Below are 14,007 nucleotides of genomic sequence, written 5' to 3'. Positions count from 1 at the left end.
CCTCACCATACTGTGACCTCCACCCTGGCCCAGCTGTATTCTCCTTGCCACCACCCCCACTCCATGGCCCTTAAAGTCACCACAGCCTCTTGGCTTGGTCCTCAGTCCCCTAACCTAGTACCCTGTGGTCACCCAAAAAGGAGCCCCACACATATAACAGCCAGGTGACTGGGGTCTGTGCCAGCCTAGTGTCTCAGCACCTCCTATGGAAAGAACTACGCTTGACTCTTGACAGGTCATTGCCCTCATGCAGCTTAAACCAAACCTGGCAGCAGCTATTTGGCTGGACATGATGTCAGAAGACCTGGAACCAGTATTGGGGCCTTAAGTAGCCACCAGACTCTGGTCTGTTGGCAGCAATGGGCTCTGTGGTAAAGGGTCCCAGGAGGTGGGTGTTAAATGAGGGGGTGTTCTGCACAGGTTGGTTCTCTTGGCTCACCCCCTGTCGCCACTACTACCCAGCCCTGGGCCCCACTGCAACTGTACCAGGCTCATCCTTCATGCAGCTCCAGCCAGGGCAGCCCCTAGGAGAGCTACTTGTGCTCTGTGCTAGGACGGTTTCTGGAAGGAGGATGTGTGGCAGGTCTTGAACTGCAGAACCAGACAACAGAGAGGAGGGCACAGACCCGGTGCCAAGAGGATAAGGCCTGGATGTGCAGTTTTAGCAGTCCCACCCCCTCCTGAACTTCCCAGCATCTTCTCTCCTAGGCCCAGTATTCCTATGTTCACTATGTGCAAAAATACGCCAAGTGCCCACATCCCCTGCTCCCTTGGCCCAGGCTTCCCGTGGGGAATGTGGCTGGACCAGCCCCTGGGCAGAAAGGCCTAAAACACGGAAGAGACCTGGCTCCCGCGGGCGCCTCCAAGTGTCCAAGCAGAGACACCCATTAAAAGGGACAACCCTCACGGGGTCGCCCTCGGGGTGGCGGGGACGGAAAGGACACAGGCTCTGCCGTTGGGGTGCAGGCAGAGCACTCCTTAGGGGGTTAGTACGGGTCAAAGCACTCGGGCTTGCGCTCGGAAAAGGAATGGAGGGCTGGGCGGCAGATGCTGGGGCTCTGGGGAGGGGGCCTGCGGGAGTAGGAGGGGGGTGGGACAGGGACCTGGAGTCGGAGAGGCCCAGGGCCGAAGAGACCGCAGACTCCGAGCCGTTTGGGGCCGCCAGGGGGCGCGGCGCTAGCGTGCGTGGGACCACACACTCGGAGGCGGGGCTGCGGCGGGCAGCGTGCGCGCGCACGCGTCGTGTGTCACGGGGCGCCCGGGCGCGGCGCTGGTGGCCTGGGTCCTGGTTCCGCAGCCGCCACCGCCTACCCTGCTCCAGGGCGGCCCAGCTCGGCCCCATGTACCGCGCGCTGTACGCGTTCCGCTCGGCGGAGCCTAATGCGCTGACGTTCGCTGCAGGCGAGACCTTCCTGGTGCTGGAGCGCAGCAGCACGCACTGGTGGCTGGCGGCGCGGGCGCGCAGTGGCGAGACCGGCTACGTGCCGCCCGCCTACCTGCGCCGCCTGCAGGTGAGTGTGCCCCTCCCGGCCGGCCCTCCGCGCCCCTCGCCTGGGCCGCGTGATGGGCTCGCAGGACCCACCCCGGAACGCTGGGTCCGCGGGACCTCCAGCAGAGAGGGAGTTTGACAGCCTGACCCTGAGACCCCAGACCCACGAGGACTGGGACTGCAAGAGCTCGCACCTCCACATAAAACCAGGCCCTTGACAGTCACCTCGAAGGACTTCAGACCTACCAAAACCCCGACTCTCCTTGGGATCTCAGACCCAGTGGGACCTCATCTAAATAGAATTCAAGAGTCAGCCCAGGATTCCAGCCTCACCCAATTCTGACCAGTTCCCCAGATCCCTAAGACTCCAGACTCTTGCCTCTCACCCTCAGACCCCCAACTGGAGCCACTGCTTCCACCACTGAGACCCTGGCCACCCTGGACACCACCTGTTTCCCTAACCATCCTCCATGTCCTTAGCGCCCCCCACACACTTGGACCCCAGAGCCATGGGCACCCCTATCCCCTAGATGACCTCCAAAGCCCTGAGACTTCAGTGTCTTTCACCTTCCTATACTCCAGCCACCCCTTAAGCTCTTCCTAAGACCACCCACCCACCCACTTTGAACCAAGAATCCCAGCCCCTGCTGACACTTCCTGGCACTACTCTCCCCACTCCCCCAAGCCTCAGGTTCTGACTTTTCAGACTTCCTTTCTTTGAAAGTGAGGGAGCTCCATCCCTTTTTGTCCCCAGCCAGGAATGGGGGCTGCTCCCATTGTGAGGAAGTGAGACCTCCCCATGGCTTCCCCAGGTCTGGCTATGGCCCCATTTCCTTCCAATGGAGGCTGCAGCCCCAGTTCCTGTTTCCCCAAGAATAGTCCTGCTGTTGGGGCTGGGATGCAGTGTCTCCAGCTGGCCTATTCTGACCACAGGGAAGGAAGGCCTGGAGCCTCCCGGCCAGGCCAGTGCCAGACACCCTCATGCCATCCTAGTCCCTAGCTTTTAGTAAACATCTTGTTCCAGCCCAGTTCAGGACAGAAATAACAGGATAAATTTGGAGATGTTGTCTGGTTGCACCAGAGGGATGAACCCGGGGCCCTGGACCCTCGGCCTGATCCCATCTAGGAGTGCTTGGAGTGATAGTGGGGAACGCTGGACATCAGGGCTGCTGGGTCGGGAGTGAGCATGTCGGACCCAGTCTCTCTGGGGCTGAGAGGTTGTTGGAGGCCTCTGAGGAAAGCCTCTGTACATGGTCCTGTGAGGCCCCTCCCCTGGCCAGGGCCAGTAGGGCTGGGAGTTTGGGGAAGGCAGAGAGGCTTCCATCTTCTCCATGTCTTGGTTTCCTTCTGCAGATCTCCCTGCCTTGGTCTCCCTAACTCTCATTCTGACTCTCCACCGGCGTGTCTTTCTTCCTCCGACTCGCTCCCTGTCTGTCTCCAGCTCTCAATTTCTTTCTGCGTTGTCTCCCTCTGCCTGTCTCTCCCCGCCACCCTCCTCTGTTTCAGTGTTTTTCTTACTTTCTATGTGTGTCTTTCCCTTTCTGTTCCCCTTTCTGTCTCCTGTCCCCCTGCACTCTGGAATGCCCCGTGTTACCTGCATGGCTTTGCTGACCTCTGCATCTGTCTGTCTTTCCTCATCAGGGAAGCTTTCAAACCTGCTCTGTAGTGATGTCACCTCAGTTCTGAGGCTCCTTGGGCCTGATGGACCATGGGTGCCAGGAACAGGGGAGGGGTGGAGGTGGCTGGTCCCAGAGCTACCACCCCCTACTCCCCACCGCATGCTAGGCAGGCTGGGTAGATTCGGCCCTTGAGTTGCTGGGCATGGCAACACAGAATCTGGGGCAGGGGCCAGGCCCTTCTATTATGTCCATTCTTTGCCACAGACACAGAACTGCTGCTTCCCTGGCTTAGTCAGAAAGATTCCTGGAACAGCTTGGGGGAGGTGAGGCCTGGTACCAGGGATGGGGAGAGGAGATCCCTTTGGCCCATCGTCAGCTACCAGGACCTGCAGAAGTCTCTATGAGGACAGGGCTGTGCTGGAGTGTGACCTTGGCTTTGTGAAGGATCTGCAAGATCCAGGGTGATTTGTTAAGGGTCCCAGACACTAGAGGCTACCTACTTGGCATCTCAGCCTGAGCTCTGAGTCAAGCCTGGGGATAGACTAGGTATGTGTTCTTGGCCTCAAGCTGGGGGTCCTGGGCTGTGTTTTTGCATTAGAACCCTGGTTTTCAGAGACATCTTAGGTGAGAGCCTCACTATGGGGTCAAATCCTAAGCAGGGGCCCCCATGTGCCATGCCCCAGCTCCTGAGTGATGCAGTTTGAAAACCCCATTTTATATTCTAGTCCAGCTTTCTGTGTTCACGTCTAGCATGCCAGGCTTTAGCTGGCATGGTCCTCTGTCCTGGGCTCCATCCTGGGCTGGGCCTGGGATCAGCACCCTTACTTGGCCGCCAGATCTAACTGTCCCCCCGCCCCCCCACTCAGGGCCTGGAGCAGGATGTTCTCCAAGCCATTGACCGGGCCATTGAGGCTGTACACAATGCAGCCATGCGGGACGGTGGCAAGTACAGCCTGGAGCAGCGCGGAGTCCTCCAGTGAGTGGGAGCAGGGGAGGGCACCTCCCAGTCAGTGCCAGGGAGGTGGGTACCAGGGAGGTGGGTGCCAGGGAGGTAGGTGCTCAGAGCAGAGTTGGGTGTATTGCAGAGTAGGGTGGAGCATGAGGGAGGCAGGACGGTCCTGGGCTGTGGGGGGCCCAGCATCCCACAGGGAGCATGTGAAGACTCGGAGCTGGGAGGTAACACACCCCCAGTGATCTCCCTGTTCCTCCGTTAGGAAGCTGATCCACCACCGGAAAGAGACTCTGTCCCGCAGGGGCCCCTCTGCCTCCAGCCCTGCAGCTATGACCCCGTCCACCAGTGACCACCATCTGGATGCTGCTGCTGCCAGGCAGCCCAATGGGGTGTGTCGTGCTGGGTTCGAGAGGCAGCACAGCCTGCCCAGTTCTGAGTATCTTGGGGCAGACGGAGGCCTCTACCAGGTACATGGTGAGAACAGCCTGAGGAAAGGAGGTGGGTGGGGCCTAAGGCCTTTGTCCAGAGGCTTGGAGGGTCCACTCGGGCCAGAAGTGCAGCCCAGGACCATAGCCCTGCCGTGCCAGGAGCACAGGGCCCTAGCCAGGTTGGCAGCCCAGAGGGCAGCCTGTCCTCTCACACCGCACTTGCATCCTCGCAGATCCCGCCACAGCCTCGCCGAGCAGCACCTGCCACACCACCTCCACCCGTGAAACGCCGAGATCGTGAGGCCCTGGTGGCCTCGGGGAGCGGTGAGAGGCAGGGTTGGGGGAACTGTAGGGGAGCCATGATCTTGGAATGGTTGCTCGGCGTGTCAGGGGGTTGGAGGCTCCAGGCTTGCGGGGAGGACAGAGCACATGTTGGGGCATTTGGGGGCTCTGGGGTTGGTGGGGAGGGTCTGGCAGTGGATCTGGGCCCTGTACTGGGAAATGGGGGCTCTGGACTTGGAGGGGTACAGTCCCCAGGGGGCTGCCCCAGCACAGCATCCACTCTCTGCCCACAGGCAGCCGCAACGCCACGCCCTCCGGGGGCAGTTCTGTGTCCAGTGGCTCCTCAGTCAGCAGTACCTCCCTTGACACGCTTTATACGGGCTCCAGCTCATCTGAGCTGGGCCCCAGCTGCTCCCCCACTCCCCCACCAGTGCCCCGCCGCGGCGCTCATACCACTGTGTCCCAAGCTCAGCCCCCTCCCTCCAAGGTGCCAGTCCCCGACCCCCCTACAGAGGAGGTGGCAGTTGATACACCCTCAGCCCCCAGTGAGCTGGAGGCCCTGGGTGCACTGAGCCTGGGGACCACAGAGGAGAAGGCGGTGGCTGAGACGGCCGTGCCCAAGACCATCGGGGCAGAGCTGATGGAGCTTGTGCGGAGAAACACCGGCCTGAGCCACGAGCTATGCCGTGTGGCCATTGGCGTCGTGGTGGGTCACATCCAGGCCTCCGTGCCAGCCAGCTCACCTGTCATGGAGCAGGTCCTCCTCTCGCTGGTAGAAGGCAAGGTGAGGGTGGGCAGCAGGGCCAGGGGCCTCCCCATCCTTGGGCCACCCTGCCGCTCCTGCCCCATTCCCACCCTCACACTTGTACCCAAGCCTTTACTTGCCTTCTACCAGCATTCGTTGAGCTCTAGCCCTGGGCCTGCACTTTGCTAGGTGCTGGAGACGTTTAAGCTGATCCTTGAAGGAGACAGGGAAAATGAGTGTTCCAGGCTGGGGCTCAGTCTGAACAAAGGCCATGAGGCAGGACCGAGCTTGGCTCACAGTAGAAAGTAGGGTGAAGCCAGCGTGGCTGGAACACAGGGAGGAGCATGCAGGTGGTGTGGGAGGTGAGACCTGGGGCAGGTGATAGGTGAGACCAGACATGGGTGGCCAACAGTACTCCCTGGCTACAGGAGAGGAATGAACATAGGGCATGAGTGAGGGCACTGTCTTGCTGACCTTGGCAGTGGGAGAAGTGGGTGCTTTGAGAGCTCTGATGAAGGCCTAAGTACTGACTCAGACGTGAATGAGGTGTGTGGGCATCATGGGGTGGGGCACTGGTCAGGGAGCAGAATTAGAGGGCAGTGAGCCCTGTCTATATAGTGGGACCCTCCTTGGGGCTCCATGGCCCATGCAGCTCAGGTTTGGGGTTGGAGGAGCAGTGGGTCGATGGGCTTGGGATCAAGGGGAACATGGGACGTGAATAGATGATAGGCGCGGTGCCACCCTGTAGAATTGGAGGGTGGGGTGTCAGCCTCACTCAAGCAGCGACAGTCCATGACCCTCTCGTGGAGGTTTATCCAGGTCTAGGATGAGGGGCAATAGTTGGGAAACACCCCACGCATGTTTCATGCAGAAGCCTGTCCCAGGAGGTTATCCAGAGACTTGGGGGCAGTAGAGTTACTTGGAGAGGGAGGGAGAACTGGGCTGGTACCCTTGGGGGCCTTGATGTTGAGGGGTGGGTCATGGGAACAGGTATTTGTGGGGGGGAGGGAAGAGAAGCCTGGCCTGGTCCTAGGAGGACATTGACAAGAGGCAGCTCTGGTAGGTGAGGCCTGGACCCCTTGCCTGACACTGCCTAGAGCTCATGCCCATGACCTCAGGGCCTGGGTTGAGCTCCATGCCTTGGGGCTTCCTGGAGGTGGTGATGGGCAGAGAGTGTGCTGAGCCATGCCTCGCTCTCTCCCCCAGGATCTGAGCACTGCCTTGCCCTCAGGGCAGGTCTGCCATGACCAGCAGCGGCTGGAAGTGATCTTTGCAGACTTGGCTCGGCGGAAGGACGATGCCCAGCAGCGCAGCTGGGCCCTGTATGAAGACGAGGGTGTCATCCGCTGCTACCTGGAGGAGCTGCTGCACATTCTGGTGAGGGGTGGGGGTCCCCAGCTGTCCCCCGTATGCAGAGCAGCCACCCTGCCCTGCGCCATCCTCCAGTGCTCAGGGGTCTCCCCCCCACATGCACTCAGCTCACTCGTGTGTGGTCTCATGGCTCACACTGAGTGACTCTAACACTTCCTCCACCCCACAGACTGACGCAGACCCTGAAGTGTGTAAGAAAATGTGCAAGAGAAATGAGTTCGAGTCTGTGCTGGCCTTGGTGGCCTACTACCAAATGGTATGTGCAAGACGGGTGGGGGCACGGAGGGACCCGGATGGAGGGGGGGGTCCCGGGCACTGAGCACTCAGCGTCCCCTGCCAGGAGCACCGGGTGTCACTGCGGCTGCTGCTCCTCAAGTGCTTCGGGGCCATGTGCAGCCTAGATGCAGCCATCATCTCCATACTAGTGTCATCTGTGCTGCCTGTGGAACTGGCACGGGACATGCAGACAGACACGCAGGGTGAGGCGAGGGGAGTTTCCTGCCACCTGGAGGGGGGTTCCTGCCTTCTGTAGAGTCTCTGACTGTCTGCCTCGCCCCCCCAGATCACCAGAAACTTTGTTATTCCGCCCTCATCCTGGCCATGGTCTTCTCCATGGGGGAGGCAGTGCCCTGCGCACACTATGGTAAGAAGGCTGTTTGCCGACCAGCTCACTGCAGGGAGCCGAGAGCCAGGCTGGGGCCGGGACCCCTGGCCTGAGGCCCCGGGGGCCCACTGACAGTAGCCTGGCAGGGATAGTGTCTCCAGGGCTCACAGAAACGCAAGGAGGCCGGGTGGTATGGGGAGAGCGCAGGGCTGCAGACTTCCATGTGCCCCTCTTGCAGATCACCTGGGCACACCCTTTGCCCAGTTTCTGCTGAGCATTGTGGAGGACGGGCTGCCCTTGGACACCACAGAGCAGCTGCCGGATCTCTGCACGAACCTGCTTCTGGCTCTCAACTTGCACCTGCCAGGTGGGGCGGCGGCCGGGAGGCGGCGACCAGCGGGGCTCCCCCGGCTTAGTACTCTTGTCCATACCCCCGTCTCTTCTCAGCCCCTGACCAGAACATCATCATGGCTGCTCTGAGCAAGCACACCAACGTCAAGATCTTCTCCGAGAAGCTGCTTTTGCTCCTGAACAGAGGGGGTGAGGGCCAGGGACGTGTGTGCTACCGCTTCGGTGTCCTGGGACTGCATGACCCCATAACTCCCTGGGATGACCCTGCTTCCCTGACGCCTCTTTCCCGGCCTCCTAGATGACCCTGTGCGCATCTTCAAACATGAGCCGCAGCCGCCACACTCCATCCTCAAGTTCCTGCAGGACGTGTTTGCCAGCCCCACCACGGCTGCCATCTTCTACCACACGGACATGATGGTGCTCATCGACATCACCGTGCGGCACATCGCCGACCTGTCGCCCGGAGACAAGGTGCTGGAGGGGCTGCAGCAGGCACAGGAGTGGGTAGAAATGGAAACAAAAACGGGGGGGGGACGACGACACTGAATGGAAACAAGGGACGGTGTGCTGCTGGCACCAGGTAAGTGTGGGAGGCGCTCTGGAAACTGACGGGTGTGCCAGGACCCAAAGGAGCCAGCCATGGTGATGTGGGGGTGGCCTGTCTAGAGAAAGCTGGAGTGGAGGGAGCCGTGGGAGGTGAGGAGAGGAAGTGGAGAGTGGAGGCTGCAAGTGCTTCTCCGACGAAGGGGAAATGATCTAGTGAACGCCCCAGATGGGATTCCAGGCAGGAAGCAGCCGCCACTGTTGGGTGGCATGGACGGGGGGAGGGGTAGAGTTGTATTATGATGTGTCAAGATTGAGAAGATCCCTGCTAGACATCCAGGTACAGAGGATGTCAGGGAGGCAGTCGGCACTGGAGAGACACTTCGGAGTTGTCTTTGCGTAGATTTGGTGGGAAGCCTGTGACAGTGTGATCACACAGGGAGTAGGAGGGACAGGTCAGTAGGAAGTTCAGGCCTCAGCAGTGGACCCGGTAGGGTAAGTAGGGAGAAACTCAGGAGGAAAACCAAGAGGACAAGAGCCCAAAGCCACGTGTTTGGAGGAAGAGGGACATGAGCTGTCTCTACAATTAGGAGCCTGAGTAAGATAGGGACTGAGTGTTGGCCACTAGATTTGCGACACAGAGGTCACTGGTGACAGACAGGCCATGTCCGTGGAGTAGAGGGAAGAGAATCTGAGTGGAAATTTGAGAGAATTTGAAGTTGGAAGGCAGTGGAAATGGGGAGGGGAAGGGGGTTGGAAGCAGTGAATGGAGGAGACAACTCTTGCGCATTTCAGGAAAAGGGGGGTTGCTGGAGGGAGATGTAGGGCTAGGGAGAGTGTTTGAAAGGTGGGAGATTCTGATGCATGTGTCCGAGCCAGAGGGAACAGTCCAGGAAGCACAGAGAACTGGCCTGTGTGCTGCGGAGCAGGGGGTGCACTGCAGGAGGCAAGGAGATAAGGTCACAGAGGAGGTGAGGGGATGGCCCCTGACAGTTCATTCACGTGGGGACGGGAAATGTAGGTGCTGAGAGATGACAGGGCTTTCTAAAAGATGGCCTGTTGCGCTGGCCAGGTGGCTCAGTTGGTTGGAACATCGTCGCATACACCAAGCCGGGTCGCTCCCCAGTCAGGGCACATACCCAAGTTGCGGGTTTGATCCCCTTTTGGGGCGAGTACCAGAGGCAGCCGATAGATGTTCCTCTCTCACATTGATGTTTCCTTCTCTCTCTCCCTTCCTCTCTCAAATCAATAAAAACAGCCCTGGCTGGTTTGGCTCAGTGGTTAGAGCATCGGCCCGCAGAATGCAGGGTCCCGGGTTCCATCCTGGCCAAGGGCACGTACCTCAGTTGCAGGCTCGATCCGGGGCGCGTGCGGGAGGCAGCCAGTCGATGTGCCTCTCCCACTTCGGTGTTTTTTCCTCTCTCTCCCCCTTCCACTCTCTCTGAAAAAGCAATGGGAAAAATACCCTCAGGTGAGGATAAATAAATTAATGAGTAAATAAAATCAATAAAAATAAATCCTTGGGTGAGGGTTACAAAAAGGAAAGAAAAAGAAAGGTGGCTTGTTTTCTCCATGAAGCACAAGGCCAGCCAACTGGGCAGTTTACGTTTGGAAAACAGAAGGTGGCAGCGGTGCTTTAAGGGAGGAGCGAGCATGGCCGAGAGGAGCGGAGGGAGGCCCAGGCAGTGCGCGTCCACTGGAGGTTTGCGGTCGGGAATGAGGCTGAGGCCTGAGGCTGTATGTCCTCGGCTCAGACGCCTGGGTGTGATTTGCAGGTGCTAGGTCGGACCAGGGTGGGAGTTAGCAGGGTGATGCTGCCCAATGAAAGGTAAAGAGAGAAATGAGGGTTGGTGAGGGGGATAGTCCAAGAGAAAATGTTGGGTCAGGTCAGTGGATTGGGGGCCTCAGTGATGGTAAGGGGCAGCTTGGTGTCAGATTGGAGGGGCTGTTGGAGCTCTTTACCTGAAGAAGGTAAATTGGATGGAATTGGATGGGGTTGGGTATTGGATGGACTCTAAGCATGTGTAGACCGTAAGATGATGTCAGGTCTCAGGGATGGGTTGATTTGGGGGGTGTGGGGTCAGATTCAAAGAGGACACCTGCAGGTGTGGCCTGAGCATTTGAATGGACAACAGTGCTCTTTATTAGGATAAAGAACATGAGAAAGCCTTCAGCTTTGGAATGATGGGGAAGGTCATGAGTTTGATGGTGGATATAGGGGTTTGAGGACTCTGCGAGCTATATAGGAGATGACAATGGACAGTTAGATATTCTCGTCTGGAGCTCACAGGAGAGGTCTAGGCCTGGGGTGAGTGTGGGTCACATTTGAAGCTGTGGATGTGAATGAGATCTGCCAGGGTGAGAGGACAAGTGAGAAGCAGAGGGCCTCTGACTACAGATGGCATTACCATGAGGGCTCAGCATTAAAGGAGGGGCAGGGGCTCGCTGCTGCTGCTTGCCACCTCTCTGAGCCAGGACCTCCTCGGGTCAGCCACATTCTGGGACTCTCTCTGTTTCGGGTGATTAATTCATTCACTTACTTATTCGAGAGCTGTCAAAGGCCAGTTCTAAGCCAAGTACATTCTATGTGCTGGGTATGTGACCCTGATCTTCATTGGTGTGAGCTGGTCCACAGCCCCAGGTCCATGTGGCTGCCATGAGGCAGTAGTGGCCCGTCCCTGTCTGGCCGCAGTGCCTCCCTGGGGTCCCTGAGCTTTGCCTGCTCTCCCCACAGCTGCGCATGGAGTACCTCTCCCTGATGCATGCCGTGGTCCGCTCCACGCCCTATCTGCAGCACCGCCACAGGCTCCCTGACCTGCAAGCCACACTGCGACGTATCCTGACTGAGGAGGACGCCTCACCACAGTGCCAGATGGACCGCATGATTGTCCGAGAGATGTGCAAGGAATTCCCGGTGCTGGGCGAGGCCCCCAGCTAGCACCTTCCTTTCCACCCTTCCCTGCAGCCCTGGGCAGGGATCAGGGGACTTGGGGCTTGGCCCTAAGAATGTTTTGCACTGACAGTGTTAGGGGATGTGGTGGTGGAAGGGTCTTGAGCAGGGCCCCCCACCTGAAGTAGGGCTGATGCGAGGGGCCAAGTTCAGGATTGGGGACCACGCTCTGGGAACAATGCTGGGGCAAAGGGAATTTGTGAAGCTCCTCCATCTCCCGTTAGGCTGCCTCTTCAGCATGTCCCCCTCCCCCTCCCCCATATACACATGCACACTCAGAGTCCTGCTGCTGCAACAGGCTAGGCCAGAGTCACCATCCCCAACCTGTCTGGTCTGTGTCCTGGGCTTCAGCAAGCCATGTCCTTGGGGTGAGGGGAGATTTGCCGCCAGCTCTGTTTTTTGCCTTAGCTTTGCAGTAAGTGCTGCTCATGTGCTTCCCCTACCCCCGTAGGGGTTGCTGTCCCTCGCTCCCACCCCCGGGGGCCTTGACCAAACTGCTGCTTTGAAAGCAGCATCTTGGAGAAAGGCCACCCATCCTTGAGCCTCACAGAATGGGGTGATGGCACTGAGAAAGCCAATGATAGATTCTATTTTCTCTGTAAAAATGTAGACTGAAAAGCCATGTGTATTTTCCTATGTGCTGCAGCTCACCTTTGGAAATAAATCATAGGCCTCTAGAAACATGCTTCCCTGTATGATCCTGGGTGGTGGTAGGAAGGGGATGGGCAGGGGCATGGGGCCTCAGCATCTCCTCGTTAGCTTGCCTTGACCTCTCCACCCTGAGGTGGTGGTGGTCCCTGACAGGCCTGTCCTTCAGAGTCCCTTGGGCCCTTTTCCAGCCTCTTTCCTTGAGTTCACATTTCTGAGCCACAGCCAAGCAGTGCCCTGTGGTCCATTTGCAGGTGACTGCCCCTTCAGGCTTCGCTTAAAATCTTTCTTTGCCTTGAATGCCATCTTTCTCCCCTATTGAAACTCTACTCCAGCCCTGGCCTCTCTGAACACCTGAGGCCTGCCCAGCTGTTTTCCTTATTTATATGTCATGAGGCCCAGCAAGATCCCTCATTTTTAGCTTTGGCAGAAATTTGGTAATTGCAGGAGGACAAAAAGAGTATGTAAACAAATATGGGGTTAGGTTTGCACTACTGTTTGAGAGGAATTAGGAGTCATTGAGCAAAAACTTGCCTTTCCTTGTGGTCTCCCAAGTTTAAAAAGCTTTTGCTGTAAGTGAAGGAGGAGAGTCAGGAACCCACTGCCAGGCACCAACCAGTCAGAGTGGTTTTCATCAGTTCCCTTCACACCCAGAGCCCCTGATACTATGACTTGTGGTCACACCTTTTATTTTCTAATTGGGGTGCTGAAGGCAGAGGGCTTTCTCCCAACAAGACTAAGCAGTGAGCACAGAGAAGCCCGGCCTAGAGATAGGTCCCTGGGAAACGAGTCCTTAGGAAGCTGAGGCAAGAACATTTGACAGGGAGCTCGTGGGAGCAAAGCACAGGAGGCTGATGGGGAGATGTCCTTAACTGTCCACTCTCCGGAAAGCATAGAGGCTCACCTGGACCTGAGGAGGGGCTGACAAAATGTTTGGTCCTGGTAAAAGCTCTGTGTGGTACAGCCTGGTCCACTCCTCTTCATCCTGGAGGCATGTGCTCCTCCCTTTCTCATCCAGAATCAGCGACTCCTTTCTCAGTGCAGAAGGCAGAGAACCACGATTCTCTCCCTGCAATAGTGTCATTCAGTGGAAAGCGCGGGTCCTCGGGAAGCGGGGGCAGGACACTTTTCAGCCTCTGTGCCTGCTGGGTCCCCTGTGATGCACACGCTGACCTCGTGGGAAGAGCAGGGCAGGGCTCTCCGGCGGGACCAGGACTGGTACTCACGGGCAGTGTGGCCCGCCGGTGTCCACAGGATTGTCCAAGGGACCGTTGCGTCGGTTTGTAAGGGAAGCAGATGCTCCACCCCCACGCCCTTAGGAACCCAGACCGCGCGCCGGGCTCTGAGCGCCGACCTTGGGGGGTCCGCAGATTCAGAGACTGGAGAGCATCACCCGAGCTCAGCCGCCGGCGCGCCGTAGTCACGTGGGGCGCCCGCGGGGCGGGACCGGCGGGAACTCCGCCTCCCGGAAGCGAAGTCAAGAGGCCAAAGAGAGCGCCGTCTCATTGGTTGGTGGTGATGTCACAGTTACCGTTTGGGGCGGGCCAGAGGCCTTAGGTAGCGGTTCTCGGCTGGTTCCAAGCAGAAGCCGCGCCCCTTGGAGTGTTGTGGGCCCCAGTCCTGACCACCGCCCCCTCCCCCTCGGCCCTGGGACACCCGTGCCCTCTGCATGTGGCGCTGCAGCCCATTGTGGCTGCTGCCTCTGCAGACCGGTTGGTAAGAGTGTCCCCTGGATTATCTTTCCGGCTATCCTGGAACTCGGGGAGCCCCCTCTCCCCGGACAATGAGTCCGCCGTCGGGGGCAGAGCCTCCCATTGTGCGAACGGAGACGGCCACTTCCTGATTGGAGCGCTCTGCGTTCACCCGTCGGCCCCGCACGTCTTCCGTGACGTAGGTTTCGCCGCGTCTGCCCATTGGCCAGACGGTACCGACTGGCGTCAGGAGTTGCATAGCGCGGGGAGAACTGGATTGAACGGCGGGAAGATGGTTGGGCTTCCGTTGGTTCCATCAAGGGGTTTAGAGACT

General features: G+C 58.6%; 1 protein-coding gene across 2 annotated transcripts; it reads left to right on the top strand.

The window, feature by feature from the left end:
• Positions 1-1,235: 1,235 nt before the first annotated feature.
• Positions 1,236-12,019, top strand: NCKIPSD (NCK interacting protein with SH3 domain). 2 transcript variants are annotated; one of them, XM_081160649.1, is made up of 13 exons: positions 1,236-1,511; positions 3,975-4,084; positions 4,323-4,527; positions 4,722-4,812; positions 5,064-5,554; positions 6,722-6,892; positions 7,056-7,142; positions 7,227-7,365; positions 7,449-7,529; positions 7,729-7,857; positions 7,938-8,030; positions 8,140-8,312; positions 11,119-12,019. In XM_081160649.1, exons 1-13 carry the CDS (start codon positions 1,341-1,343, stop codon positions 11,320-11,322), a joined length of 2,145 nt encoding a protein of 714 aa, XP_081016775.1. In that variant the 5' UTR covers positions 1,236-1,340; the 3' UTR covers positions 11,323-12,019. The 2 variants fall into 2 exon arrangements, with proteins under 2 accessions (XP_081016775.1, XP_081016776.1); XM_081160650.1 differs by having other exon boundaries at positions 1,252-1,511; positions 4,323-4,534; positions 11,119-12,012.
• The last annotated feature ends 1,988 nt before the right edge of the window (positions 12,020-14,007 follow it).

This window comes from Miniopterus schreibersii, assembly GCF_964146895.1.
Source record: "Miniopterus schreibersii genome assembly, chromosome: 15".
In the NCBI taxonomy this organism is placed as follows: Eukaryota; Metazoa; Chordata; class Mammalia; order Chiroptera; family Miniopteridae; genus Miniopterus; species Miniopterus schreibersii.
Note: the sequence above shows the minus strand (reverse complement) of the source record. Positions and strands in the feature narration are given on the sequence as shown.